We start from the raw sequence: 27957 nt of genomic DNA, 5'->3' as shown, positions 1-27957 counted from the left end.
TGGAGCGTGGCAAAGGTCCTGTGAACCCCCAAGTGCAGAAGCCGCTCATGAACAGCCCATACCACCTTACCCCTTAATGCTGCAGGCACCACGAGCCGCTGGCGGCGGGTTTTTCCATCCCAGTGCATTAAAAGACCCTGGAACAACCCCCACGAGTCAACGTTCGCCACCCCCTGACCAGCCTCCCCGACGCGACGGCGCAGAGCGAGGAGGGAGGTGTCCTCCATTTGGAGGCGTCCCCAGTCCGCGACCGACAACCCCAGCAACGAATCCCTCCCTTCTTGCTCGATAGGACCCGAAGCCGAAGGCGCATCGGCAGCGGCCACGAGGACCGAATCGGTGGTGACGTTCGGGGGCCTACAACGCCCCGAACCCAAGAGGCACGCGCACTCCAAAGTGGGTGGCAATCGTGACAGGGCGTCAGCGTTCGTGTGGCGGACACCCTTACGATATGTGGTGACAAAGTCATAGTCTTGGAGGATCTCCAACCATCGAGACAACTGGCCCGATGGTTGTTGAACCCGCAGGGCGTACTGTAGGGCCGCATGATCTGTACGGACGGTGAACCGCCGACCGTACAGATACGGGCGGTACTGCTGAATGAAATAAACAATCGCCAATAATTCCCGACGGGTAACGCAGTACCGCTGTTCGGCTGGAGACAGTACCCGACTACCGTAAGCCACCACATGCTCTACGCCCCCAATGAGCTGGGACAGCACGCCCCCGATGCCCGTGTTACTTGCATCTGTATCGAGCAAGAAGGGTTGTGAAAAATCGGGGTAATTCAACGGCGGAGCCCCCACCAAAGCATTCCGGAGGGCGCGAAAAGCAGCCTCCTCCTCCGGCCCCCAATGAAACCTGACTCCCTTGGACGTCAAGGCATGCAATGGTTTCGCAATCGTAGCGAAGTCAGCCACAAACCGTCGATAATACGACGCGAACCCAATGAAACTCCTGACCTCTCCCACCGAGGTGGGAGTCGGCCAGGAGCTGACGCATTCCGTTTTGGCGGGATCAGTGGATATCCCCGAGCGCCCAACAATGTGACCCAAATACCGCACCGATTCGCGGAGTAAATGGCACTTCTGCGGTTTAAATTTCAAATTGGCAGCCCGCATCTTGAGAAAAACAGCACGCCATCTCTGGAGGTGTTCCTCGAAGGATTTGCTAAAGACGATGACATCGTCTAAGTAAATCAAACACGAATCCCATTGCAAGCCTGCCAAGACCAATTCCATTAACCGCTGAAAAGTTGCCGGCGCTGAATGTAAACCCATCGGCAAGCGGTTAAATTGGAAGAGACCTTGCGGTGTACGAAAAGCAGTCTTAGGTTTTGATTCGTCATCCAGAGGAAGCTGCCAGAATCCAGATAGCAAATCGAGGGTGGAACAGAATCGCGCCCCTGCCAAGGCATCGAGCGACTCATCCATTCGAGGAAGCGGGTACGCATCTGCCACAGAGATTTTGTTCAGACGCCGAAAGTCGACACAAAACCGCAGTGAGCCGTCGTGTTTTTTCACCAAAACGATCGGCGCGCCCCACGGGCTGTTGGAAGGGGAAATGATATCGGCGGCTAGCATGTCATCAACAGCCGATTTGACATGATCCTTTTCGGCGGGACTCAACCGAAAGGGATTTTGGCGGATTGGCGCGCTGTCACCCGTGTCAATATGGTGTCGCAGCAATTTAGTACAACCAATATCAAATTTGTGTTGACTAAAAACGTCAGCAAATTCGCTCAGAAGAACTCGCAGCTGCGCGCGCTGCGAGTCGGACAGGTCCACTGAACCCGCGCAAAGCGCATCCAGCCATCCGTCATCACAGTCCGAATGCGGTCGCGACGGAGGATCGGTGGATACCTGACCCACGAGTGGTTCCTCATAGGGTGTGCAAGCACGGTCCCTTGAGGAACCACGGCCGTTCGCGATCCTACATTAAGGACTGCAATGAAGGGGTCCCCATCCCCTCTCACCATGGTCTGAGCCGCGAGCAAATCGGGTCCATTGACCCCGGCCCGAGATGGTCCCAACAAGACCCCCCGATCCACAACCCCTTCATTAAACGGCCGACGCAACCTAAGAGGGACGAGCATCTGAGCCCCCGAAGGTACGCGCACAGTTTTTGTCACGAGCGCCTGCACGGTGGCAAACGCCCGACGCTCCGTGGTGGGGGAAGACAAAAATGTAACGCGTCGGCCCGATGGGAGCTCAATGCACCCCTGGTCAATCAGGATACGGATGGGCATTTTGGCCAAGAAATCCGTCCCCAACAGGCACGGAACCGCGAGTGAGGAGGAAACCAAAACAGGCCCGGATAATTTAATGTCTCCAATGCAGATAGTGGCGCGGATTTGCCCAATAATGCCCAGCGAGCCCCCGTTAGCAGCATAGCATGGCACGTCAACAGGGAGCAAGGGACGACTTTGAACGGGAAGGATGTTATAAATCAAATCAGATATAATGGTCGCCGATGCCCCTGTGTCAATTAAAATCCGCACCTCTACCCCATCAATATGACCGACCACAACCGATGATCCCGCCGACGCAGCAACGACACGATGGGCGAGCTCCGACCACTGACCCGGTTGGAGCGCTCGCCGCATTACAGAACAATCGCGCGCGACGGACGGGGAATTTGGAGCCCTGTTTAGTTGAGCGCGTGAGTGTGTGTCGGATGTGTGCGTGGGCCAAACGTGTGAGGTGCCGCGACTCGCCGTATTTCTCTGCTGGAGCTTGGGAGGAGACGGCGTGGCGTCCTGACGAGGTGTCGCCCCGCGCTGACGGGGAGCCCGGCATCCTGACGCAACGTGGCCTTGCAGGCCACAGTTGTAGCAGCGTGTGAGCGCCCCAGATGTCCTGGGCTGCTCCTGGCGGCTCGGTCCATTCCGAGCCTGTGGTGCCGCCGATCTCCATTCCCCTCGCCGCTCCACCCCGCAGACCTCCTCCGATGGGAGGGCGGTGGCCGCCATGGCATGGCCGGCTGCCCCCTTTGCCGCCTTTCGACGTAGGGACCGCAAGCCCCGTGGATGTGGCGCGCGACCAGCAGGGACGACATCTCCGCGTCGTCTTGAGCCAGGACGTTGACGTCCAGCTCATCAGCGAGTAGCAGCAGCTTTTCAGCCACCATGGCATCCACTCCTTCCTCGTCCATCCTTGGAAAAGCAGCCTTCGCCAGGGCCAGGAGAGCCGTCCGGAAGGCCAGGGGCGATTCGTTGGCGCCCCGACGCTGATCGTGGAACAGCTGCCTGCAGTCCGAAGGCGGCCCATAGACGGCTGACAGCAGCTGCAACGCCAGGTGTAGAGTGGCGCGCTTTTCCCTAGGCGCCGAGGTAAGGGTAGCCAGGGCGTCGTTGTCCAGCATCGCCGGCAGCGCGCGTAGAGCCTCGGCGTCCGTCCAGTTCGCCATCTCTTGATGAGCGATGAACCGCCTCTTGAAGCCGCCCCAGTCTCCGTCTGCGCCTACGAATTCTTTTTACAGGCGGCAGACGCTGCTGCAAGGCGACGTCCGTGGCTGCAGATCGCTCTCCGTCGCTCCCCGCCGATGATACAGTGTGGGCGGGCTGTGAGCATGGCATCGCCGGTCGCTCTGATGTTGACGCGCTGGCCGGTGTTGATGATGTCACGGCCTGTGCTTGGCGCTCAGCAGTCACGTGACGCGGGCCGGCCCCGCCCTCCGCTCGCACTGTAGTGATGGCGGGAAATTTAACCGCGAGCCGCGTCGGGGTGGCGGGAAACGTCGCCGCGCGTCGGCTGCCGTCGTCGACCCGCGCTGCCCCTCCAGCCCCCAGCCGCGTGATCTCCTCCAACGCGGCGGCCGCGGCGTAGAGCAGTTCCGCCAGGCGGGAGTGGGCCAGCCGGAGTCCTTCGGCCGACGCATCCCCCCCCTCTTGTCGTAGCGGCGCGGGCGTACTCGGCCCCGGCTGCTCCGATCCGACCCCGGCCATCTCTGGTGTTGATTCGGCCGCGGCGTCTTCCATCTCCGACTCCCTGGTACGTGTCGTCCCTCGTGTGTCCATCGTTGGACGTTTTACTTCTGACACCAGATGTAGTAAGTATATGGGAGGCTTGACGACAGGATCGGAGGCACACTTGTTTATTACACCAACACAGTAATTACAGGTCACTTGGCTACAGGGATTCACGACAGCTAACCCCTCTAACCTAATCCAATTCCTCCACTACGGGGCTAGGGGAGGCTATCTGTCCCAGCCTGGTTAAGCTGGGACTCCGGCACCCTGAGTCACCAGACCAGCTTAGTCTGGGCGCTCGGGGCCACGCCACCGGCTTGCCCTGGTCGGCCCTTATAAGGACAGCGAGCCAGGGGAGCTCTGGGGCCTATTCTAGCAGGTCTTCCTTCTTCTCTGGTTAAAGCTGAGTCCCGACCTCGAGCCCTCGAGCTCATCACCTTTTATAGGACTCGCCCCCGAGGGGGGGCCCGTGGGGGATACACATGCGGACGTCGGTGCGAGCGCCACCCTTGTGTACGGCCGTAACCCCGCCCCTTGTGTTTGTTGGCCATCCGTGGCCATGCATAATCACACCTCAACATTCGTAGCCATGCGCAATTACACCTCTACACAAGCAAGCAAGCGAACTTAATATAAAGGATTTAAAAATGTGCGTGATCGACCAACCCTTGCCTGCAAAAGTGTCACTGTGCCACTGCACCCAGAATGAAGATGTGAGCGTTGTGTGTTCCCGCATGTTATCCGCACCGCCCGTACTGGATGTCCGTAATAATTTAGTGCATCCTAAAACGGCGAGGTGATGTTAGAAGCCGTGTTAAATTAGGGGCACAACAATGCTTAAATTAACCGATTTATCGTGGATTCTAAAGCTCACGATATATTGCATATGAAGCACGCGTGTGTGTGTGTGTGAGAGAGAGAGAAGCGGTGATTTAAAATTTGTACGCGTTGTACGGAATTGGCTCAACCCCCATGTAAAAAATAGAATCGATTCTTGAATCGAATCGCGACTTTCGATTGGAAGAATTCATGAATTCTCTGCGGTGGGGGATGATTGTCGACATGTAAAGCGGTTACATTACATCACCCCCCCCCCTTCATTCAATGCCCTAAAGATCCACACTCCACAGCATGGTAAAGTATGGCCAAGCAACAAGCAACCCCCATGACCAACGTGGAATGGGGAGGCCATTGTCCAGCAACTGATTGACAAAAGGCGATAAACTAGATTCGAAGCTTTCGTGACTGCAGGAATTACTCTTTGGTTCTTTCGGTATAGTCACGTAGAAATAAATTAAATAATAATAGAATACGACGTTTCGATTGCAACACAAGCAACCATCATCAGGTGGGGGGAGCAAGGCTATAACTTGTTGCCGTGGTGTTGATCCACCGTTGTTAAGAGATGTACCCGAGGAAATGATGATGGAGAGAGAAAAAGAGCCCAGCTCGAGTTGAGTTTCGCCACTGGCGTTCCCTGGGCCCTGTTACTTGCCACTTGGCTGCAGGCTCCGCATGAGGGGTAATGACAACTGACACAGCAATCTCAAGTTCCAGTCGATTCACTGGAATTGTCACAACTCATGGTTACAATTCAATCAAGAATCGGTTGTTTATTTTTGCATTGTCGTGAATGTATTGGCCACTGGTGGCTGAAAGGGATTAAATTCGTCCATTTGTCATCATCATCATCATCAACCATGGTCCATCCACTGCTAGATGAAGGCTTCCCGAATCCACCACCGTTTCACACGACCCCACGATGTTTTAATCCACCAAGCAACTGCACATGAGCCGATGTAATCGCCCCATCTCCTCGGTAGAGCAAGGCAAGGTGACACTCTTTCACTAATTTGTTCACGGGTAAATTGAGAAGATATTTTACAAAAGAAAGTGTATTGGATAAACAAAGGCATTAATATAAATGTTGTACGTCACTTGCGCGCATCACGTACGAACTGAAACACGTAGACTCTGAGCATGCGATCCGATGCGTGTATAATGAGCATGCAAATCAATTAGAACACATTCCTGCGGAGGGGACTGGTAGGAACGTTGGGTTGCTCGGTCAATGGCCAGGGTCAACGGCGGCGTGGTGTATTCCGCAAATATGGCCGACTGTGAGGGCGGGCACAAGCCGGCGTGAGTAGGTTAAACGTTGAGTTTTATAAGGGCACCACGGGGTGACCAGCCCCTCCCCACCCAGCCCCACCCCTCCCACCCCCCACCCAGCCCCACCCTCCCCACCCAGGCCCTCCCCAGCCAGCCCATCCTCACCCTCCCTGCTCAGCCCCACCCCTCCCATTTTGGATGCACGACGGACGGACGGACACAATAATCCCCTGTGGGCTGGTGTAATCAGGAGGTTCCTACCAGTATAACTGATTCATCTATGATTCCGTGCACTGTTACTCCCTCAGCGTGCGTGTGTGTGAAAAGGGTGGGGGAATCTGTGCCTGACTTTGTGTGCAACCGACGGAGCAACGCACGGCAGCTCCACATTTGATGACCACGTCTGTCCGGTGCTCGCCGAGCCGCATTGGCTTCCGATTGCAGGACGAATGCATTGTAAGGTGGCATTCTTTTCGCACAAAGCGCTTGCCACAAATGAACCACAATACCTTGATGATCTCGTCAAGGAGCATAAACCATCACGCGAACTCCGGTCATCCTCACAGCGACTTTTTGCTAACCGTCGAACAAAGACGGTGACCGCATCGCTCACTTTCAGATGAGTTTCCGCGGCCGTCTGGAACGCTCTTCCTTCCGATATTAGGAAGCCACTGGAGCTATGCACTTCTAAATCGAGATTGAAAACTCATTCCTTTATCACTGCTTTTTGTGTGAGTTTTTTTTGTCCTTCGCCGATTACCGCGTTTGGCTACGTGCGGTGCAAACGAAATTCAACGCACATGCAGGCAGCCACTCCCAGTGAGAGTCATCAAAGTGGCTTGACAGAGCTCAGTGGCCTCACGACGCGCGTGTGATCAATTCTGAAACCGATGTGTTCCCATTAGCGCACTGCTCTCCTTTGAGGTCGACATACACGGAGCCGAGATAAATGTTTGGCTTTCATGTGCTTGCCTTGCAACGGGCAGGGCAATAATTTGAACGTACGTGCCCATAAATACAATAAATGGCAATGCAGTTTATGTGTTCTTTCATTCTATCGTGAAAATGCCACATCGTGTATCATTGCTCCTGTCATTTATATAAGCACATAAATACGTGTGGTGAACGCTATTTTGCTCACTTAAACACAGCCGTGGAGCCCCCTAAAGTTGATTGCCTGCTTGTTGTGGCTACTGTGCTTCGATGGGTTTCCACCTGATTGTAGAGTAAACTAAACTTGGGGAAGAAACGGATTGTTGTCCCTGCTTGGCTTTACTTAACAATTATGTTGTCACAATGTCCCACGATTCACCGATGATTACCTGGCTTTTAATGGGAGGAAATTAGCTCGTTAAAAGTTGTGCAACACGGTTGTGGCTCAAGAAAATAATTAAAATACCACAATAGGATCCCCTTGGGAATGTTTAAATTCCCGTAGGATTGACACACTGCTTGGTCATGAGCAGTTTTGGTCAAATGTATACAACGTGGATTTGCGGTAGGTTCAGAGTGCAGTTGAGGATGTATCCAAATTATTCCCATACTGCCAAAAAGAAGACATTTTCATTATAACGATAATTAATTTCAAACAATCGTCCTTATAAATAGTCCCGAACAAAGGAAAATTCACGAAACTAAAATGACAGTTTCTTTTTTAATGAGACTCCTACAAAAAAAAGAACTTTCGTCCAGCTGACTAGTTAGCGATCATTAACGCCGCTTGCTCTTCTTTTCTTTTCGCACGCAATTATTTCAATTTGCATCCAAACGGCGACACTTCTCGAGACACCGGCAGCTTATTGTGACACACGGTACCTCCTCCACCTACACCCGGGCTTGGGGAAGAATTGGGCCACGCTGGTGCCACGCGAAATCCCGCAGAGCGGATGAATTTGTCAAAACAAAAAAAAACTCAACCCCAGCCCCAGATCGAGAGCCCGCGGCCGCAATGCCCGGTTGCGATGAGAAAACTTCGTGGTCAAACACCCCCAAAACACGAGCTGTCAACGGCTTGTGTCGCTGGCTCCCCTGCAGTAATTGCACTAAACAGTCATTAGTTTGTTGATACTAAACGCGGTGGCCATATCTTCGTTGGGTACCCCCCCCTCTCCCCAGCCAGCTCCACCCCCCCCCCTCTACCACCCCACCCCTCCAACCGACCCACCGCAGTCAAGAAAAAGACACATCCACACGCTTCCTCTAAATATTTGGACGTTCTGAGAAAAAACACATCTTTCCTATTCCCATATCTTTAATTACCGCTGCCTCTGACCGAAAGCCTGCAACCATTGCCCGGCGATGTTTTTATTTTTTCCCTCAATCAAGTAATTGCCTCGTAAAATGTTCGTGTTTCAACGAGAGATTTATTGTGCTGCATTGTTCTGCGTATGTTGTTTAATTTACAGCCCTTTGTCAGCCGACTGCCGCACGAGGCCCTCCCAATCTTGTGTCGTTCTTTGGTCATACTTCACCATGTTGGTCAATGCTCGCTCGTAACTTGGCCACGGATTTTTTTCGATTTAAAGCTTTCGTGACTGCAGGGATTCATCTTCTTGGTTCTTTCGGTAAAGTCACGTAGAATGGAAAAAATAAAATAATAAAAATAAAACATAATACAATTTATTCGCACGACGTTTCGGCCACAACGCAAGCAGCCGTCTTCTCGACAGACCTGTTCTACACCTGAGGACGGCTGCTTGCGTTGTGGCCGAAACGTCGTGAGAATTATTTTATTATGTTTTATTTTTATTATTTTATTATTTCCATTCTACGTGACTTTACCGAAAGAACCAAGAAGTTGGCCACGGATGTTAGCAGTGGATGGGAATAAAACTCGGGTGACAGAGGTTCGGAGAGCAGTTGCGCTAACCACTGTGCCACCACTCCACCCCTGGACATTTACGGCGATCATTTATGCAGAGCCCTTACAGCGTACAATTCCAGTCACATATTTTGTCAATTAAATTTTTGACGTAGGGTAGGCCTTCATGCAGCAGGGGCCTGATCATGCTTGGTGATGAAAGTATATCATAATACATTCATAATCTGATCTAAATAAATAATGTTTGTTTTTAAATCCCATCACAACAGTGCAGGTTAACCGATTGAGACAAAATGCATTTATAATCCAAGACAATTATATCAATTTTCATAAGATTCGTTTTTGGGATGATATACTTTTTTTTTACAAATTCGATTTACTGATAGTGCTCATTGTGCATGTGCTAATATAATTTCCGTGTAAATACGTAGGCCATGTTAAGGTGCACTTACTAAGAACACCGCTCTATTTAGATGGAAATGCCTCACTGAGTCGTGAGCGTATGCATGCAAGCTCGTGCATTGTTTTGTTTTGGTATAGACGCCATCCAAATAGCAAAACGGGTTTAATGGGTTGAGTGGCGAACCATTCAAATCCTGCACTCGCTGCTATTCCAAAAAGGAGAGAGGGGCGCATTTGCAACAACAACAAAAAAAACCCGCACCCTCTTTGTCTTTGCTCATGGGTCAGCGGTCAAATGACACATGGCAGCATAGAAGCTTATCACAAGTGTCAGAAGCAGTTAGCGTGAGGCTGATCGCTCTTGTGCATTTCGAAATCTGCAGGGGCCTCACCTGATTTGATCAGCCAGTTGACATTTAGCCTCTTTTCTCCTGCCTGTCCCGCAGATGCCTCGGCTCTCCCCTATAAATGGGAATTGCGGGAATTTACAGCGACGGCATAAGTAAGTTTATTCAAATTCTTGGCAGGGACATTGAGGCCCAACAATGAGTGGGGAGTTGCGAAGGGCATCGGGGGGGGGGGGGGGGTGGCAGTAAGAAGCGGGAACGAGGAGCGAGAGAAGATTTGGATAGGAGGAGGAGGAGGAGGGGAAATAGTAATAATAATCAGCCACACTAATTTATAATTGTGAACTTGTTGATGTTATTTGTTTATCTATGCTTATCGCCGCCTGCCAGCAGCGGATTGTCGTGCGCATGCCGAATTGGCCTCGGGAGGGTTTTAGTGTGTGGCCCGCCACTCGCCGTGCTACCACGGCATCGCCGCTGGGTTCCGCGATAAGCCGTGGCCAAACAGGGGCCGGGCATAAACAAACGGAGCGCTGAGCGGAGAGGGCCCCGGCCCGCTCGCTGGGTGGCAATCGCTATAACCTATTGCTGAAGGAAAATCACAAAAGATCCATCTTCATTAGGCATGGCTCCAGAAGCATACTGCTCAGACCGTGTAGTGTGATTGCAGCTTTTCTTTCGTGTTTTTTTTTCTGGCCCCCACCGCCTACCCCTCTTTAAAAAGAGGCGTGCAGCTTCCTCCAGCTTTACATAAACCATGCTCGCAGAGCCAGAGAGAGAACTAAATTAAAACATATACGCTGATAACGACTTTAGTATACTTCCGCTCTGCTGCTGCTGATATGTTGAATATCGGATTGAGCAAATAAGTGGCAGAGTACGCCTTAAATAACCAGAGTACATTCACAAATGTTCTGGTTATTGCCGTTCTTGTTGATGTAAGAGGAGGCAGATAAATGTTTTTTGAACTTGTGCGAGTTATTGGCTAATTGGTCGAGCAAGACACAGACGAAGAGACCCGGGTTTATGCTGCTCGAGCCAAACGGCAGTGCGACTGGCACGTTCGCGCAATTTTTCATAGTTTTTATGAACCCGAGTCTCAAACGCCACTTTTTTTTCACCTGGAGCACAAAAGCACGCCGGGCCACTGATGCTAAACATGAGCCCGAGGCTGGACGCTGTGTAGTGTATACCCTAAACCAAGTTCGACTACCTTGGCCGTGACCCAATGGGAATTTTGACGCCCGCCCGGGTCCGAGCACTTGAGAGAGGCCTTTTGTTGTCCCTACATTTCATGCAAATAGGGCATTTGTGAAAGGAGCAACAACGCCCTGATGCTCGCAAACAGTTAAGTTGATTAAAATAGATTGTTACGCTTGAGATACGTGCAAGAAATCGCGAGTGTTCAAATCGACGATATTAGATTTGTGCAAAGTACGCGCAGATTACGTTCAATGTTTTCACATTGGGGCCAATGGGGTGGACACAACTCTACAGACGAGGCAGAACGCATGGGGAGGCAGAACGCACGGGAAAACGAGATTCGCGAGTCCGTGAAAAATAAAACAAGATAAAAACGGGTTCCTGAAACGAATTTTGATGATGAATTCTGACAATTCATCGAATCGCTGGGTAGTCGAGGAGGTGAGTTGTTCACATGGTCGAATACTCACTTGTGCACCGAAACTAGCAGCGCGTCTGCCTTAAAGAACCCGTTCAGTTGAATTCCTCGTGCCCATCTGGGTTTGAATGGACTCTTGTGGTGCGTTGCTTATCTTGACACATAGTCATTATATGCCAAATCAGGGCTTTGTTCTTGGTAGAATAGTTGCATGTGCGTTTTACAACATGAAGATAACAATTATGGTCTTAGTTGTGTGTGCATAGCTATAGAACAAAAATTCACATCACGTGGTATATTAATCAAACCTTGAAATTATAATAAAATAAAAGTTACAAATGTCGGCCAAATCATACGGGGCCCATAAAATTGATTTACGTCGATCTACAATTTTAATGTGTTACAATATTACAGAGTATAAAATTACGTTAAAATATTGAAATATTGCAAGCATAGAACGTGCATCAAGTAAGCCCATGTGCTGTAAGAACGGTGCGAATAGGAAATGAAATCACTTATTCTTACAAAATTCTTTAACGCTTTTTTTTTGTCCAAGAATAGTTTTACAACTAAAAAAAAACCTTAAAATAAGCCTCGCCGCGAGTGATTCTTTGCACAATCAAGGACTCTGACGAGACTTCATTCTGCATGTTTACGCATAATTATGCCCTCCATTGAGGTGTTCCATGAGCTTATGCCGTGTAACGTTAGTACCAGTTTTATGCCCTTTCGCAAAATTCGGCCTGTTCCGCTGAGCAGGAGAGCGGTGCAGGCGGAATCGTTCAGGCGGCGAACAGTGCGCTCACTGGGGCTTAAACATGAGCTGCTCCCAGAGCCCGCTTAGCGGAGGCAGCCTCATCCATCTCGTGTTTTACAAAGTCCTCGCTCCAGGTGTGGCCCGCGCTTAATTGAAACCGTGCAGCTCTTGACCGACAATCAACCACAGGGAAAAAAACCCCAAACTGATGACTTTGCCTCGGCTGAATGGGGTTCGGTTACACCGCCTTGGCCATGGCCAGCTGTGGATATCAACTCCATACAAAACCTAGAAAATATATATACACAGTGTATGCGGTGAAACTCATCCGCCCTCATCCTGCACCTCCGATTAGTGCGGTTGGCTACGTATAGTGCGATGGAGGTTCAACGTAATACAGAGCCCATGCTTTTCCTATTACCTGTGCCTCTGAATCGATCTGTAGAACCTCTTATTAATAATCAGCTCATTGATTCAACACAGAGCAGATGCGGATGGATAAAGAGCAAGAGTTCACAGTGCGACCACCATCGCCAGTCACAGTAACGCCACTGCCCGCTTGAATCATTCACTGGAAGTGTTTCAGATGTTCACCATGAGGCTACTCCTGAAAGCTGTCCACTGACTCACCTACCAACCACGACATGAAGATATACACGTTTCTGATTAACTAACCCCTGGATGAAGGTTCCCCATATCCTGTTGGCCATGCATGTAGTTCGACCATATTTGACTTCACTGGTCAGTGCAGGTTGGTGAAGGGGGTGGGTCATTCAATTATCCCTCGCCACCGTTAGCCAGGCCAGGGAATGGAACTCAGATCTCTGGGTTCATAGTGCAGTGCGAAAACCATTGTTACAGTGCGTAAGCCCAATATGTGTACGGTGCATGCAGAATGTGAACGCGTACGTACGTGTACCAGAAGAATGCGTGCTCTGGTTTATTCACCACACGACCATATGGGCACCCATGGTTTACTTCAAGGCCATGGTGCAGATCTGTGGCGAATGCCATGTAACCTTTGTACGTGCGTATGTTGAACTTATTTCGCACCGCATTTAGCCAACCATGCTAATCGGAGGTGCGGGGGAAGGACACAAAAACGAAATGCAAAAAGCAAAAATCTTTGTCTGGTCAACCCCTAGGTTAGCTCAGACAAAAATAAGCAGCTAGTTTGGTGACCAGCGTGTTAACATCGCAATTGAAGAGACAAAATGCAGCCAGGCTTTGCGCTGCTCATGCAGTCCTCTCAGAAGCTGCGGTGGCCTTAATAGGTGCTCACTAACAGAGCTGTCCATGGTAGTATGACTACGTGTTGGGGCTTTGCATTCTACCCGTACGTCTATCAAACGAACGAGGTGAAAACCTTTAGATATTACCTCCTTTGCACATTTGACCACATCATCTATATCCACATGGAAGCAGTTGCATTATTATACAATGCAACCATTCTAAGCGTAGATTGCCCCACCTATAGCACCAGCACAAAATGAACTACCCACGGTGCCTGATGGCACAGAGAATGCAGTGTTCAGTTTACAGCAGATGGCCACACATTGGTAATTCCCTGCACAAGGTGCAGGGCAGCTGCAGGGGTTTGACCATCAACTTTGTGCAGACTGGCTTAGTGGTGAGTGCACTTACGTGGAACATCCATCCACTCACACCAACAGACAAAACAACAGACAGACAAATATCCCCGTACAGACATAGACCGTTGGGGCAAGTGCTGTTAGTGAGCACCACGCTTATCCGTCTTTGTCTTCCCAACGCTGAAGGTTGTCACACTGCACTAGGAACTCATTCGAGGCTAAGTTGACCTTGGGAAGGGCCAACACATAACTGATGTTTAACACGTAGACTTTCGCGACCAATATCATCCATAATATAGTTTTTTTTTTTTAGATGGCGTAAATATAAATGTGTCGTTAAACCCGCTACCACACGATTTTGCCAATAAGTAAGGTTTGTCACATAAACAGAATATGCCAATGACAGCTGCCCGCCTGATGAAGCTAGTTGTAATTACTGGCGAAACGTCGTACTCAGATTGTAATTGTTGTGGATTTGCTCTCCAACACACCGGTGTGCTGGACTAGTGACGAATTGGCCACGTTCTGTTCACGTGACAAACCTTACTAGTTGACTTTGTCGGGTGGTGGTGGGTTTAACGACACATTTATATATTTACGTCATCTAACACAAACAAAACCTCTTATGGATGTAACTGATGTTAGCCATGGCCGGGAATCAAAACGCAAGCAGAGTTTCATTTAGCACGAAGCCCCATGCTGAACGATTCAATGCCACAACTTTAGTTTCAAAAAGTCTATGAAAACTTTAGCTTAAGGTTGTAAATATACATGCGACAATTCAAGAAGGGAGATGGGTCGTTGTTACATCGGTGGCTCTGGTATAAAACTGTACGAGCAGAATCGTCGGACTCATGCAGGTCGGTGTAGTGCAGAGATGCCATATTGTCGTAATCCATCACACCCAATCTCTAACAAACGCATTAGAGAGCACTGGCACATCATCTATCTCTTTATTTAAGTGCTGTTGATTTACCCCCCCCGCCACCCACCCCTTCAAATGTAAAATTTTATAGTTTGATCACTGCTGACCTGAGCGGGTGTCTTTTGTTGTTCAAAGAAACTGTCTTAAACGGTACAGCTTTTTTCATTGGTGGTGTAAAAATGCTTTTAGCGACGCATTAAATGTTGGACAGTGTGAAATCATGTTTGGTAGTAATTAGGATGGTTTCAGGCACTTTCAAAGAAACATCTACTTACAATGTTCTTTCAAGGATGTTGGCAGTACTCATCACCGCTCATGTGTGGACATTCCACATTCCTCTGATGGGGCCCAGTCTCCCCCATGGCAGGTGATGTTGATTTTACCCGTCCCGAAGTAATGATGATGGTGATGGGATGTGTCAACCCTCACTGGGATTTGAACTCTATAACTTCTGACTGTGAGCCATTCCCTCCTGCTAAGACACACCGGCCGGTCAACATTAATATTGGTCAACTTGAAGTCACTGCACTTGGCAACTTGATCTGCTGAAACCCATCCTCTGAGTGGCAGGTGACCGTGACCTCATCCTCCTTGTGGGGTGCCTGATGTTTGTGTATTTTAAGGCATGATACTCGATACCGCTTGAAAGTTAGGATTTTTGTTTAAAAACGAAGGCCCACAGGAGTCCATCTTCTTAATGTCTAACCACGCTGAAAACAAAACAAAAAACTTCACGAAACTTTGAAAACAAAAAAAAAGAAGAGAGACGTGAAGCGTTTTTTTCTCTCTACTCAAGGCGATAAACTGTTGTCAATTGACCGTAACGCCTCGCAATGAAAGCGCAAGGGACATTCAATTTTCACTTGTTTAACCTTTTTTGTAATTAAATTTTCGCGTTATTTTTTGCTGAAGGCAAATGGTCATTTTGAAAGGATATGCGGTGGGACACTCAACGTGTCCTATCAGATTTGCTAATGTATTCATTACTACAGTTTTATTATGAGATATATAATGCAATGTCATATGTATATAGCAATGGCGTCATGCAGTTTACAATCTATCGCTTTAAAACAATGGGCAAATGTGAAGTAGCAGCACAGAGTATTGATATAAATTTAAAGAAATAAAACCTTTCCCCTAAGTGCTTTCTTCCTAATTTTGACAATTTATGTCAACAGATTGAAATCGATGACTCCACAGACACAATATGGTGAAGGTAATTTTCGTTACATTTGGTGGGAGTTCGTATCAATTGCGGCACTCATTCCATTGTTTTTACTTTATTTCATTTCCTTTTCAGGTTCTTTTGCAGCCTGATGGATGCGTCCAATATTTGTGATGTTGATATTAACGTGCATAACATGTTTTGCTTTATGTTTATCGATAACGATAATGGTGACTATTGACGCAAACAAATGATTCCTGAGGATCATGGCGATGTGTGATGGTGAGTGTCGAGAAAAGTGAACGATTGAGATGATAATTCGTGATTCAGTTTAAGATCATGCCAATATGCGAAGGATTCGGTGCTGCAGTAACCCCCCCCCCCCCCCATTCACAGTGATTCAAGTAGCACAGTTGGCGGATTGGCAGCAAACCGTGGACGTAACTCGTAATAACTCCAGTTACCCATTGATAAATGTGGATGATAACATAAATTTGCGACCACTTCCAGCTACCTCCACTTGCCCATGAAGATATGCAAATAAAATAAAACAGCTTTTCAACTAATACTATTTAAACTATTTTTATTTTACTAGATAGGGCCCACTAAGTTATATCGCTCTTTTTCAGAGGCGACCTGGCCACAAATCATCGCTCAATTAAGTGGCTTATCACGTGGAAATGTATAGCAGCCAAATACTCTAAACGTGTGTTTCTAAATGTGGAGGGAAAATCCGGAGGACCCGGAGAAAAATTCACACGACCACTGGGAGAACATGCAAACTCCAAATATACAGGCATCAAGGTTGGGATCGAACCCATGATCTCCTGTAAATCAGCTGACCTAGGTAACATTTCGCCACCATGGCAACTCATCCTCGGATAATAGGATGGCTTTAGGCCTGATTGGAGACTAGTACATTGAGGGGCTAATCCATTGTTAAACTTGGATAACAGGATTCATTATCTCTTGTTTTGAGCTGCACCGGGTGCTGTTCACCACGTTGCAGAACGACACGCGGTACATTCCCATATGCAGCGCAACCTCCACAACCAAGGTGGTATCATTACATTTTCCACCTCTCCCAGGTGACAATCGGAGTAGCGGGGAGGTGGTGTCGTGGTTTTGCCGTAATTTGTTGTAACCACAATATTCAGTGATACAGGCAATGTGAATAACGTGGCAGTTTGCCCGAATTTCCACGTGCCCATGCACGTGTGGCATCTGTGGTGGCATCCATTGACAATACGAACAGCGGATATGTGAGGCCTGCAAATACAGGGTGGTGGCGGGGGGGGGGAGGTTGGAATCTCACTGCGATCGGCAGTGGCAACATATCGACGCGGAAAGCGACGGAAATAATTTTTCGATTTAAAGCTTTCGTGACTGCAGGGATTCATCTTCTTGGTTCTTTCGGTAAAGTCACGTAAAATGGAAATAATAAAATAATAAAAATATAACAAATAATAAAATAATTCTCACGACGTTTCGGCCACAACGCAAGCAGCCGTCCTCAGGTGGAGAAACAGGTCTGCCGACGTGGCAATCGTGACAGAATCGCCGTGTGCCCCCGTCCCGTTCGACAGCTGCTGGCGTCTCTGAACGGCACGGCGTGTCGTCGCTTCCTGGACGAGCTGGAATGCGCACGCTGCTCCCCCGACGCTCGCCGCCTCCTGCTGCAGCTGCAACCGCAGCAGGAGGTGCAGTCCGCGGGGCGGTCGAGAGCTACGGGACGTAGTGGCTCCTCCCGTGCCGCCACTGCCACCACCGCCACCACCATGCCCCTGCTCTGCCCGGACTACTGCGCCGAGTTCTACGGCGCCTGCAAGCCTCACCTGGCCGGTACGGCAGCCGCAGGGAGTCGGTGCTTGGCAATGGTCCCGGTACACGTGGATGTACTTAGATATATACATTGTATATATATATACACTACAGCGTTGCATATATACCAAGGTCATAGGTGGAGTTTGACTTCTATATTTGGGGAGTGGGAGCAGGGGTTCGATTTGTCCCTCACATTAAGAATTGTGGGTGCATCTAATAAATGTATTGATTTGTAATTTTACTTGTAAACTACTGACAATACATTTATGAAGGTGTCCAGTTTGGGGGGCCCTGCCCCCTCGCCCGTGCCCCCCCCCCCCCCCCCTGCAAACTCCTCCCATGACTCAGGTTTTACATCTATATATTCTACGTAATGTAATTGTGCCAATGGATCAGCGTTCACGCCGCGCCACTTGTCAATGCCCGGTTCTCGCCGGGAAAACAAATGGCCCTCCCGGCAAACACACTCCTGCAAACTTATTTTTGAGAGTGCAGTCAATTTTGTTGATTTCTGTTTATTGTCAATTGTTAAATGGCCATATTATAATTCACGGCGCTCCGTCTACCCGCTGTTGTGTGAAAGCAATCCCACACCCCGTCAGTTGTGGGAGTTGTGCGTGACCATACTTCACCCACGCTTTGGATAGTGCGGGTTGGGGGTTGGCGTGTGGGGCCGCAGGGCCAATTCGGATGTCGCTCACCGTTGACGAAACTCAGGTCGATGGGTTCATGGCACAGTTGCGAAAGCCACCGCTTGACCACTCCACGTGCAGACGTGAGGTACACGATGACAGACGTTATGATACACCATTACTGTGTACGTCAACTGCCGCATTGCTCTGTGACACAGATCTCCCTTGAATAAAGAGACATTTGGTCTCGGTGGGCTCTCACCTGGTTTTAAATCAACAGCGCATTATGTATGAAAGCGAGATGTGATCGCATCTCTAGATCCTTTACAAATATTGGTGAACACGTGCGAGGCCGTTTGACCATACTTCACCATGTTGGTTAGTGTGGGTTGGGCGAATGAGGGCCCCCGGCACCGGTTCGGATATCACTTCCACGTTTTACAAACAGGGGTAAACGATGCGCGTCTGGATCGTTTGAAAAAGAGAGAGGTTATTATATTCTTTTTTTATTTTATTTTTATTTTACTTTCATTAATTTTAATTTTGTACCTACGTGACTTTACCGAAAAAACCTAAGAATATGAATCCTTGCAGTCACGAAAGCTTCAAATCTTGAATTCAAATCTAGAGAGGTTATTCTTGGTTCTTTCGGTTAAGTCACGTAGAAGGGAAATAATAAAATAATAAAAATATAATGAAGCAAGAATATGAATACCTGCAGTCACGAAAGCTTTAAATCAAAATTTAAAAGAGAGAGGGGTTTCTTTTTAGAGCACGTGATGAGGGGAATATCATACTCTTTGGTTCTTTTGGTAAAGTTACGTAGGTACACAAGCAACCGTCTTCAGGTGGGAGGGAGAATATCACGTGACTGGCCACAGATTTAACGAGATAAAGGGATGACCTGATATCAAATATGTGATATTTGCTTTGCTTTCTGAAAGAAAAAATATATAGAAATGGTATCTGCATGATAAATTAGCTCTCAAAAGTTTACGTCGTTTTTAATGTCTGTCACCCTTCTTGGATTTAGGTGAATCATCAGCTCACTTGTTGGCGGTTTATTTTCGATTCCAGCCCAGCAAAAAAAACGAAAGGCACGTGGCGCTTTTTGCAACGCAGGCGTCAAAAACCTGAACTTAGCAGCACCAAGTGTGGCGCTTTTCAAGGGCCCTCTCCGTAATGCTGACACGTTATGTCAGCGAACTTGAACGGCTGGCCTCGCAGATGCATTACTCACATCGGGGCGGAATACTTTTTCAGTTGGTGATCAGTAGAGCACGGTGAAGCAAACACAAAATGATTGCTTGTGAGGGTTATTAGGTAATTTAACGCACATTTTGTTCACTATTATTGACAACAAATTTACTCCAAACTTTACTTCATGCATCCAAACATAGCATTTTTATTGTCCCGTGTTTTTTTTGTTTCCCAACCTGTAGAGTGAATTGATCACCTCAAAGACGAAATGAAATACCTATTTAAATTATTAAAATGATGTAACATTTGTAACCTATTGTCAATCCACTGCTGGATGAAGGCCTCATCACATGTTAAGTCATGAGGATTGTGTTGTCATACTTCACCATGCTGGTCAGAATAGGTTGATCATGGGGGGGATGCAGGAATGGTTCAGATATAATTCAACACTGATGATAGCCATGGCCAAAAATACAATTAATTTGCTGCACACTGACGATTACTCCACCACTCTGACATTAATACATTACAAAACGCAATTTTTGATGTGTCATGATTTTCTCAGTTAATTATGTACGTAAATTAAGTTCATGATGTTGGTGCCTTACATAGCATTCGAGGTGAATAAGTCTAGTTTAATTCACAAAGAGGGTAAACGAAAATCATACAATACTGCTTAAATGCGGATAATTATATTAACCAATAATTCTGCCAAATCACCCATCTTTTCCGATCTCAGTTGCTAATTGGGGTAGAGCCTGGTAGGTAGTTGGATGGGAGACTGTCTGGGAATACCAGCTTTTTGTTAGGGTTGCACTCTGAAAGGTGGCAATAGGAGATGGCAGTATAACCATGGATTCTTGAATCCATCTGCGTTGAGCCTTTATGCTCTCAAATGCGTGGCATTTTTCTGGGTTCTCTGGATTCCTTCGACGCGCCACTCGTTCATAGAGTGGAAAGGTCATTCTCATAAAAAAAAAACTTTACAAGTGCAACATTCATATAATAATTTCTTTATTATGACATGCTTGAATGCACTTCTCATGGATTTAATTTCCTGTATTGAATTGTTACATATTAAGGATTATTTGTGTTTAAATAGCATACTAATATAATTAATGTGCAACTTGGATTTGCACTGTGTAGTTTATTTATTCTTACATTGTGTTTAAATATGCAGAAAAATGTTTCATCATGCGGTGGGGTGGTATTCAAGGCAGCAACTTAATTTCTCCTATTTGAGTTTAATGTACATTCTCAAGTAAGCAGGCTGGAGCAGTGGGTAGCACACTGCACTGTGAGCCCAAGTGACCTGGGTTCAATCCACCAATGAGCACGGTTGGCTACGTACGGTGCGAAAGAAGTTCAACAAACATACAAACTTCTAGATTTGAAGCTTTCGTGACTGCAAGGATTCATACTCTTAGGTTTTTTTCGGTAAAGTCACGTAGGTATATTCCTGGCCACGGCTAACATCAGTGGCAAGTGACTTCTAAATTGGTAGCAGCTTCCCCTCCAAATCAAGCAACTCACATTGACCAGAATGGCGAAGTATGGTTAAACAACCCACATGGGAGGTTTCCATACAGAAGTGGATCAACAAAGGGATGTAATAATTGCATTTGCTTATTCGTCAGAGATATCCCTGCTTATTTCATAGCTGACCTTCACTGAAGGTCATTCCACGATCTTCCGTGTGTGGACTCACTGGGCAGCAGTACGGCTCTTCCCCCAGAAATTGTATTTCCTCCCGTATAAATATAGATTCTGTATTCACGGTCACTTTCAAAATACAAAGAACGCCGGTATGCGATATGGAAATACCGGTCTCTGAAATATGATGTTTGTCACTGATAGATGAGCTTCATTGTAAATTGGCCAGAATTGGAGTTTCCATAATCTGGGTAACCTGAATTATAGTTACATTTCTTTAATACAAATAGCATTTTAAATATTCAAGAGTGACACAATCGCTTTTGCTTTTATCACAAAGCCTTTGTTCATTCAAAAACATTTATTTGAGCAGAAACAAATTGTGGTGATATTAAAAAAAACGTATAATCTATAAAAAGTTGTTTTTTTTATCAAATACTAGCTTTACTACCCGGCTTCGCCCAGGACTTGGATTCACCATGCCCGGCCACCTTTGTCTCCCCAGTGGCGCTGTTCACACACCACACCAGTTACTCGTTTGAGGCTGAGTCGACCTAGGGGAGGCCCAGGACCATTTCAAATAATCGTCACCGGTGGTGGCCGTGAGCGGGAATCGAACTCGGGTCGCCGGGTTCGTAGCGCGGCGCGCTAACCACTACACCACCGCTCCCCCCCCACACACGCACGTCCATAGGCACACATACACGCGCTTGCTGCAGACACACACAACTTTGAGGGTGCGTACGGCAGTAAACGACTGAAATAATAAAGCAGCAATGCTGCGTGAAGAACGCCTTAGACCTGCAACACTTTTGTATGGCACTTTACTCGCGGAGGGTTTGGGGTGGGATGCGTGACATGCGCAGGCACACTGCGTGACGCTTCCGCACACGAGTCACATGTGACGTCACAGCTCACTTGCCGTTCAAAATCAATGCATTATTGCGCCCCCCAGAAAACATATACAAAAGTCTATTTTTTTTATTTTTGCAAAGTGTACAGTCTGGAAAGTACCCACATGGCAAGTTTCAAGTATGTTGCATGTCGGGAAGTACGCTAAACATTTTGAACAGACACACATACAGTATTCACAAATTTCTCTTTTATATATATGAATGGCACTATCAAGGTTATGTTTTGCAGCCACAAGGTGATATTTTGAAAACAGTTTCTGACATTTCCACAACCATTTAAAGAAGTTGCACTTACATTCTCTGAGGCATGGCGAATACAGATTTGACTTTTTTTTATGTCGATAACGCATACAGAACATTGAGCAACATTGCGCAGACAAATACCATTGTCATTCACTTTACGATCCAATGCGAATGAAAACAAACCAACTTCCCCCCATTTATTTCCCCCTGATAACCCATTTCCTACTCGAGTGTACAATTACAGCATAATGTGTATTCACACCGTGACTAAGTATGACGGCATCTCTAGGCGCTGGACAAAAACTTCTGAGATGGAATATTCATTTTACGGAGAGATATGGGCAGACAGTAATTGCCGAAGGAAAATGGAAGGTTTGGAGACTGGCCTTGAATGAGAGCAGAGAGAGTCGACAGCATGGGTGTCTGGGAGTTCCACATTACGGGGGCAGCGGACGAGAATGAGTAGCCTCCCACGACGGAAGGAGAAATTACAAAGTGGTGGTTGCTAAAAGTGGCAACTGAATGATGGTAAAAGCACGGATATCTCTCGCAAAAGTGCTTCATGGACCCATCAGATGTCCTCCAGTTTAAACAAAGATTTTTTATTTTGATGGCAAAGTCAAGTGTACAGCCATGGGAGTAAGGGGGAGTTGAGATTAGTTGGGAGCGATACATGGATGCCAAGATTTACTGCAACAACATGTTTGAGATAAGATTTTATGGATCTTCAAACTGGACGTTAAATCAGCGGTGACAATGAGAGCACGGAAAAGTTGGATGCGAAGTTCGGGCTTGGGTTTGGTGAACAGTAGACAACAGAGAGTTTTAGCTTAAGGGTTGGTTGGAGGTGACGAGAAAGATGCTGGAAAGAGGTGAAACTTTGGGGATTTGTGAAAGAGAATTTAAAGTCACGTCTGCCAGGTGACCATTGTGCACTGGAACAACTGGCCCTGTGCCACAGAATGAGGCTGGGATGAACCTGGAAAAATGTCCCGTGGCCATCAGAGACACACGTTCGTTTAGCACGGTTGGTTACGTAGGGTGGGATAGAAGTTCCACATGTATACGTATGCCTTCATGTGGCACTTGAGGACCAATTCGGGTGTTCATCCCCCAGGTCGCATGGGATTCCGTGGGCGATCCGTTGTTATGGAGGTCACGACGACCCACTGCCAGTCACGTGCCATTGGTAGTAGTAATAGTGATTTAAAGTCAGGTTTAGAGATGTTGGATACAATCTTATTTTGTATATAAACAAAAAGATTCCAGCCAAAACAAAGTTTATAACAATTTATCGAAATGCATTTTTTCGTGGCCAGCAAAACCAAGAAATCCCTTTGTGGATGGGCCGCAAACCACAGCAGATGGTTTGTAGTTTTTGTCAGCTAGGCGTGAAAAGCTGTGGTGTTTTTACGTGCAGCTATAACAGGTGCTGCCCTGTATACAACATGGCCCAAAAGTCAGGCCACATAGGGTTATTATACATGGTGGCCCAAAGTCAGGACACACAGGGTTATTGCATTTATTTTAACAATGGCATTAACATATTTTATTTGTTTCTTATTTAAATTAAATATTTTATCTATTTTCATTAATCATATGTATTTCTTCTTCCTGTGGGGTCACCTCAAATCCGTCGTTTATAAAACTCGACCAAAAACCCCCGAGTAAATTGAGACGAAACATACTTGATGAATGTTCAAAGGTTACACTTGTAGTCGAAAAAGAAAAGGTCCTCAATTAATTTTAAAAGAAAAGAAAATTAATGCATGCACTAACATTTGTTAAAATAAATCAACCCTGTGTGATTTGTTTAAGTAAATATAACAACCTTATGTGCCCTGTCTGTTGGGCCACTCTGTGTAACAACAACTGCAAATTGTCATCATGCGTCAAACAGGAGAGATGGCTCAGCCAGCAGTGTCTTCTGAGCATTCAATGAAGGGGGGATTATATTGTAATGAAGTGGTTATGTAACTGATCACCCCTGAGATCATTGTCATGATTCGGTGAATCATGACAAATAATTCAATTCTTTAAGCATATTTTTTGTTTAGGTTTTGCTGCCTTATTTTGTATATTGTTTCAATTTTGTTTCCATATCATTTGTACGGTTTTTTTGCCTCATGGTATCAGCATTTAATAAGCATATGGTTTGCGAAAAATATATAAACAATGTATTCTCTCATGCACAAATCTGTGCATAAGGTTCCTCAAGCTTAATATACAAATTATATTGATTAATTGATTGCTTCATTACATGCTTAGTAATTATTTAAGAATGTATTTTTTTTAAACATGCCAGTTGTTGCCCTATAACGGATTGGGCAGTGGTGAGCTCTCTTCTCTGAGGACAAGGAATTCTTACCCGAAGACGTTAACATACAAGGGGCCTTAAATGATATGAACACAACTCCAAAAACTCGATAAAACATTTCAAATAAATGAATGTTCAAGATCAGCTTTTGAGAAAAGTTGACAGCGTCATCATCATCATGAGCTGTAACGCAATTCACCGCCGGACAAATTAGCATGTTATGGAAGTGATTGTGCTCTGAAAACTCATCCGCTGATTGACTGGACAAGGTAAAGGAGACCTTTTGTGTGGGGCCAGTATGCACAAGTGAATTAATCTGTCTACATTTCATGGAGCTGTTGGCTTGTGTCGCATACAAACCACCACTTGTTGAAATACCATTGAAAAACACTCACACATACATTACAAGTGGTTGTCAGCCACCATTGTGCACGTATCCCGATTTCATGTGTACTGGAGGGTTCTTTTTTACTTCCCCACCCTCCCTGCCCCCCCCCCCCTGGCCACCCTCCCCCCTTTTTTAAAAGCAGAAAAAATGTTTTTTTAGACGAGCATTAGGGGTTCTGAATTCAAAAGCTCCTGGTGAAATCTTTCGTTTATATTTGCTCTTAAATGTTATCAGATTTGTTTTGCCACCCCTCTCTCTGTTTACAAGCAGGCCGTTTGTTAGCTGCCAAAAAAAACCCGAGCAGATAAGGAGAGAGAGAGAGAGAGAAAAAAATCCTAAAAACTAACACACTACCTGCGAAAGCAAACCGTGGCTGGTCAGAAAAAGCATCAAAATTCTTCCAGAATCGCATGTCAATACAGTAAACATTCTCGCTGAATGAGCGAGCGGATTGAGGGAAGAAAGGAGTCTCTGTGTCGCCAGCTGACAGCCCTTGTTCGGTCATGCAATGGCTCCATTGTTTCCTCATTTCGGTTAAATTAGTTGTAATTTTCAATCGCGCACACACGCACACGTAAAACACATCGCGCGGCGTATTCGAGACACGTTTATCCGTTTAAAAAATATGTTGCAAACATAGTGCGTAGCATTGGGCAGAGCTAGCCACAGGCAGCCCATGTGCCATGACAAACTCAGGGTTTATTTTCCTAGCGCTCCGTGTATGTGTAAAACTGCTGAAGTGCATCATGATGTCAAGTGCCTCTGCAGGCCACCCAGGTTGAGGATGAGTTGGTGGGTGGGTGGGTGGATGGGTGCCTGGGTGGTTGGGCGGGCGGGCGGGAGGGAGGGCTCGCGGGTGGGTGGCTGTGGGAGAGCGAGGGAGGGGTGGGTGAGCGGCCCGATGCTTGGAGCTGTGTAGACCGAGGGGGGCTGATTAAACTACTGCTTCGGGGCACAGAGCAGGCAGGGGGGGGGGGAAGGCACGGGGGGAGGTGGGGGTTCTTTTTTTGGGAGCGTGCCGAACGATCGGGGAGGGGGAGCAATGGGGCGTGGGGAGCATGGGGACATAATGTGCTCATGGATACGGCAGCGAGCCAGTTAGAGACCTGGCCCGGACAAGCAGCTAGACATGAGCTTTCCCAGGTACGCGGGCGTCTATTAGGCCTCGCCTGATTGTAGGGAATCTCTGAATTGTTGGTGGAGGAGCGATTCATCAATAATTCATTTAGAGCTCTCGTGCGGTGAAAGGTTGGTGAATGGTGGGATAATGATAGCCGCCGAGCGAGCGTAAGTGACTGGGAGGGATGAATGCAGATATTGATGGCGCTTGCTCGCGCTCCCCTGTGACACATCACCGGGTGGAACTCACACCGCGGCACACCGGACAAAGGGCAGGTCTTTCGCCCTCCGGTTGCGGCACCACTTTCTCTGTGTGGCGCACAATGGCCAATGCGGTTGGTTGGTGGACGGGAGCGCGAATTGGCGAGATTTATGGGGGACACCAGGTGCTGTTGTGTGTAATTTTTTTTTTTACCAAGCAGAGAGATGGGCGTTAACCCAACGAAAATATGAGCGAAAAAAAAATCTGTAACAGGATTGAAATCTTTCGATTTAAAGCTTTCGTGACTGCAGGGATTCATCTTCTTGGTTCTTTCGATAAAGTCACGTAGAATGGAAATAATAAAATAAAACTTAATAAAATAATTCTCACGACGTTTCGGCCACAACGCAAGCAGCCGTCCTCAGGTGAAGACCAGGTCTGTCGGGGAGACAGCGTCTGAATGACAGACCTGGTCTTCACCTGAGGACGGCTGCTTGCGTTGTGGCCGAAACGTCGTGAGAATTATTTTATTATGTTTTATTTTTATTATTTTATTATTTCCATTCTACGTGACTTTACCGAAAGAACCAAGAAGAGGATTGAAATCTGTTAACAATAAGGTGGAGCAAGATGTCCGGCAGCTAACGTGTGGAGAGACAATTGAAAACAGAAGCAATACAACCTTACTCCTGTGACCTCAACAGAATCTCTAATCCAAGCCCCTGTCACGTACTGCTAATTCATGTTTTCAGCAGGAGCATTTACAAAAAAGAAATGGGACGTCAAGATTGCGTTAACGCATTGCTATGTACACACAAAGTGTTTCTGAGCGCACACGCCCTCAGAACGCTTGTGTTTATTGAGCGAATGCAAGCCCGAGTTTGTAAAAGTCTGGATTTATAATATTTCACGCTGTTGTGTTTATTACGCTCACAGTGACTAGTGGGTGCAAGTTTTACACGGTCAGTAAAATGCCACGTTTTTGGGGAAGAAGAGGAGCACATGTTCGTATTAAACAGTTATTCTCATAAACAAAGCCATCAGCAGTGCACTATATCTGATGTGCACTCGGACGACAACAACAACAAAGCCTTAAACAAAAACTTCCGCTATTAGTTTTTCGTACATTGGCAAAACAAATAAACCCTGTAAGCAATCTTTTTTTTGTCATAACAAATCCTTTTTTCGAGAAAGTGATTAAAATTCACTGCCGCTCTGTCGACATCGTTCACGCGAAAAATGGGCAGCCAAGCTAACGAAAACGCGAGCGCTTAATTTCTCATAAACTAACGAGCAACAATCAATGCTCGCTTCAATGCCGGGTGCTTTTTTAAGCACTTGGGAGTGAGACCAAGGGACGTCTCGTGCTCGCTTGTAGGTGTCACGGAGTGTAATTCAGCGTGGGGGGCCGGAGGGGTAGGGAGGGGGGGGATGTGCATCTTCAGACCTGAAGAAAACAAAAAAGCGAAAATAAATTATTCGGAATTCTTCTAAATCAACGCTTACACCTGTACATCCCCACCCACCCCACTCCCCAAGCGAGCCTTCACAGAGGCCTGGCACGCGCTCATAATTGGCTCCAGGGAACCCGGCGTCAAGTGGGTCACGGGGTCTGTTTTATTCTTTATTTAGCGGTGGGTGGTGTGAAGTAATGGTGGTGGGGTGGTGGGGTGGTGGTGTTATTTTTTATAAGCGGTCCTCACCTCATCCCTCACCTCGCTCGCATGCTCACCTTCGATGTAATCCTGGGTCA

At 47.2% G+C, this 27957-nt stretch overlaps 1 protein-coding gene across 1 annotated transcript in view; it reads left to right on the top strand.

The window, feature by feature from the left end:
* HHIP (hedgehog interacting protein) overlaps positions 1–27957 on the top strand; it is a 161877-nt gene that overhangs the window by 9798 nt on the left and 124122 nt on the right. Inside the window, 1 exon segment of the mRNA XM_061552237.1 lies at positions 17299–17554. Within this exon segment, the coding sequence (XP_061408221.1) occupies positions 17299–17554 (256 nt within the window).

The sequence above is a fragment of the Lethenteron reissneri genome, chromosome 16 (genome assembly GCF_015708825.2).
Source record: "Lethenteron reissneri isolate LAM-NWPU_2019-01 chromosome 16, ASM1570882v1, whole genome shotgun sequence".
Classification (NCBI taxonomy): Eukaryota; Metazoa; Chordata; class Hyperoartia; order Petromyzontiformes; family Petromyzontidae; genus Lethenteron; species Lethenteron reissneri.
Note: the sequence above shows the minus strand (reverse complement) of the source record. Positions and strands in the feature narration are given on the sequence as shown.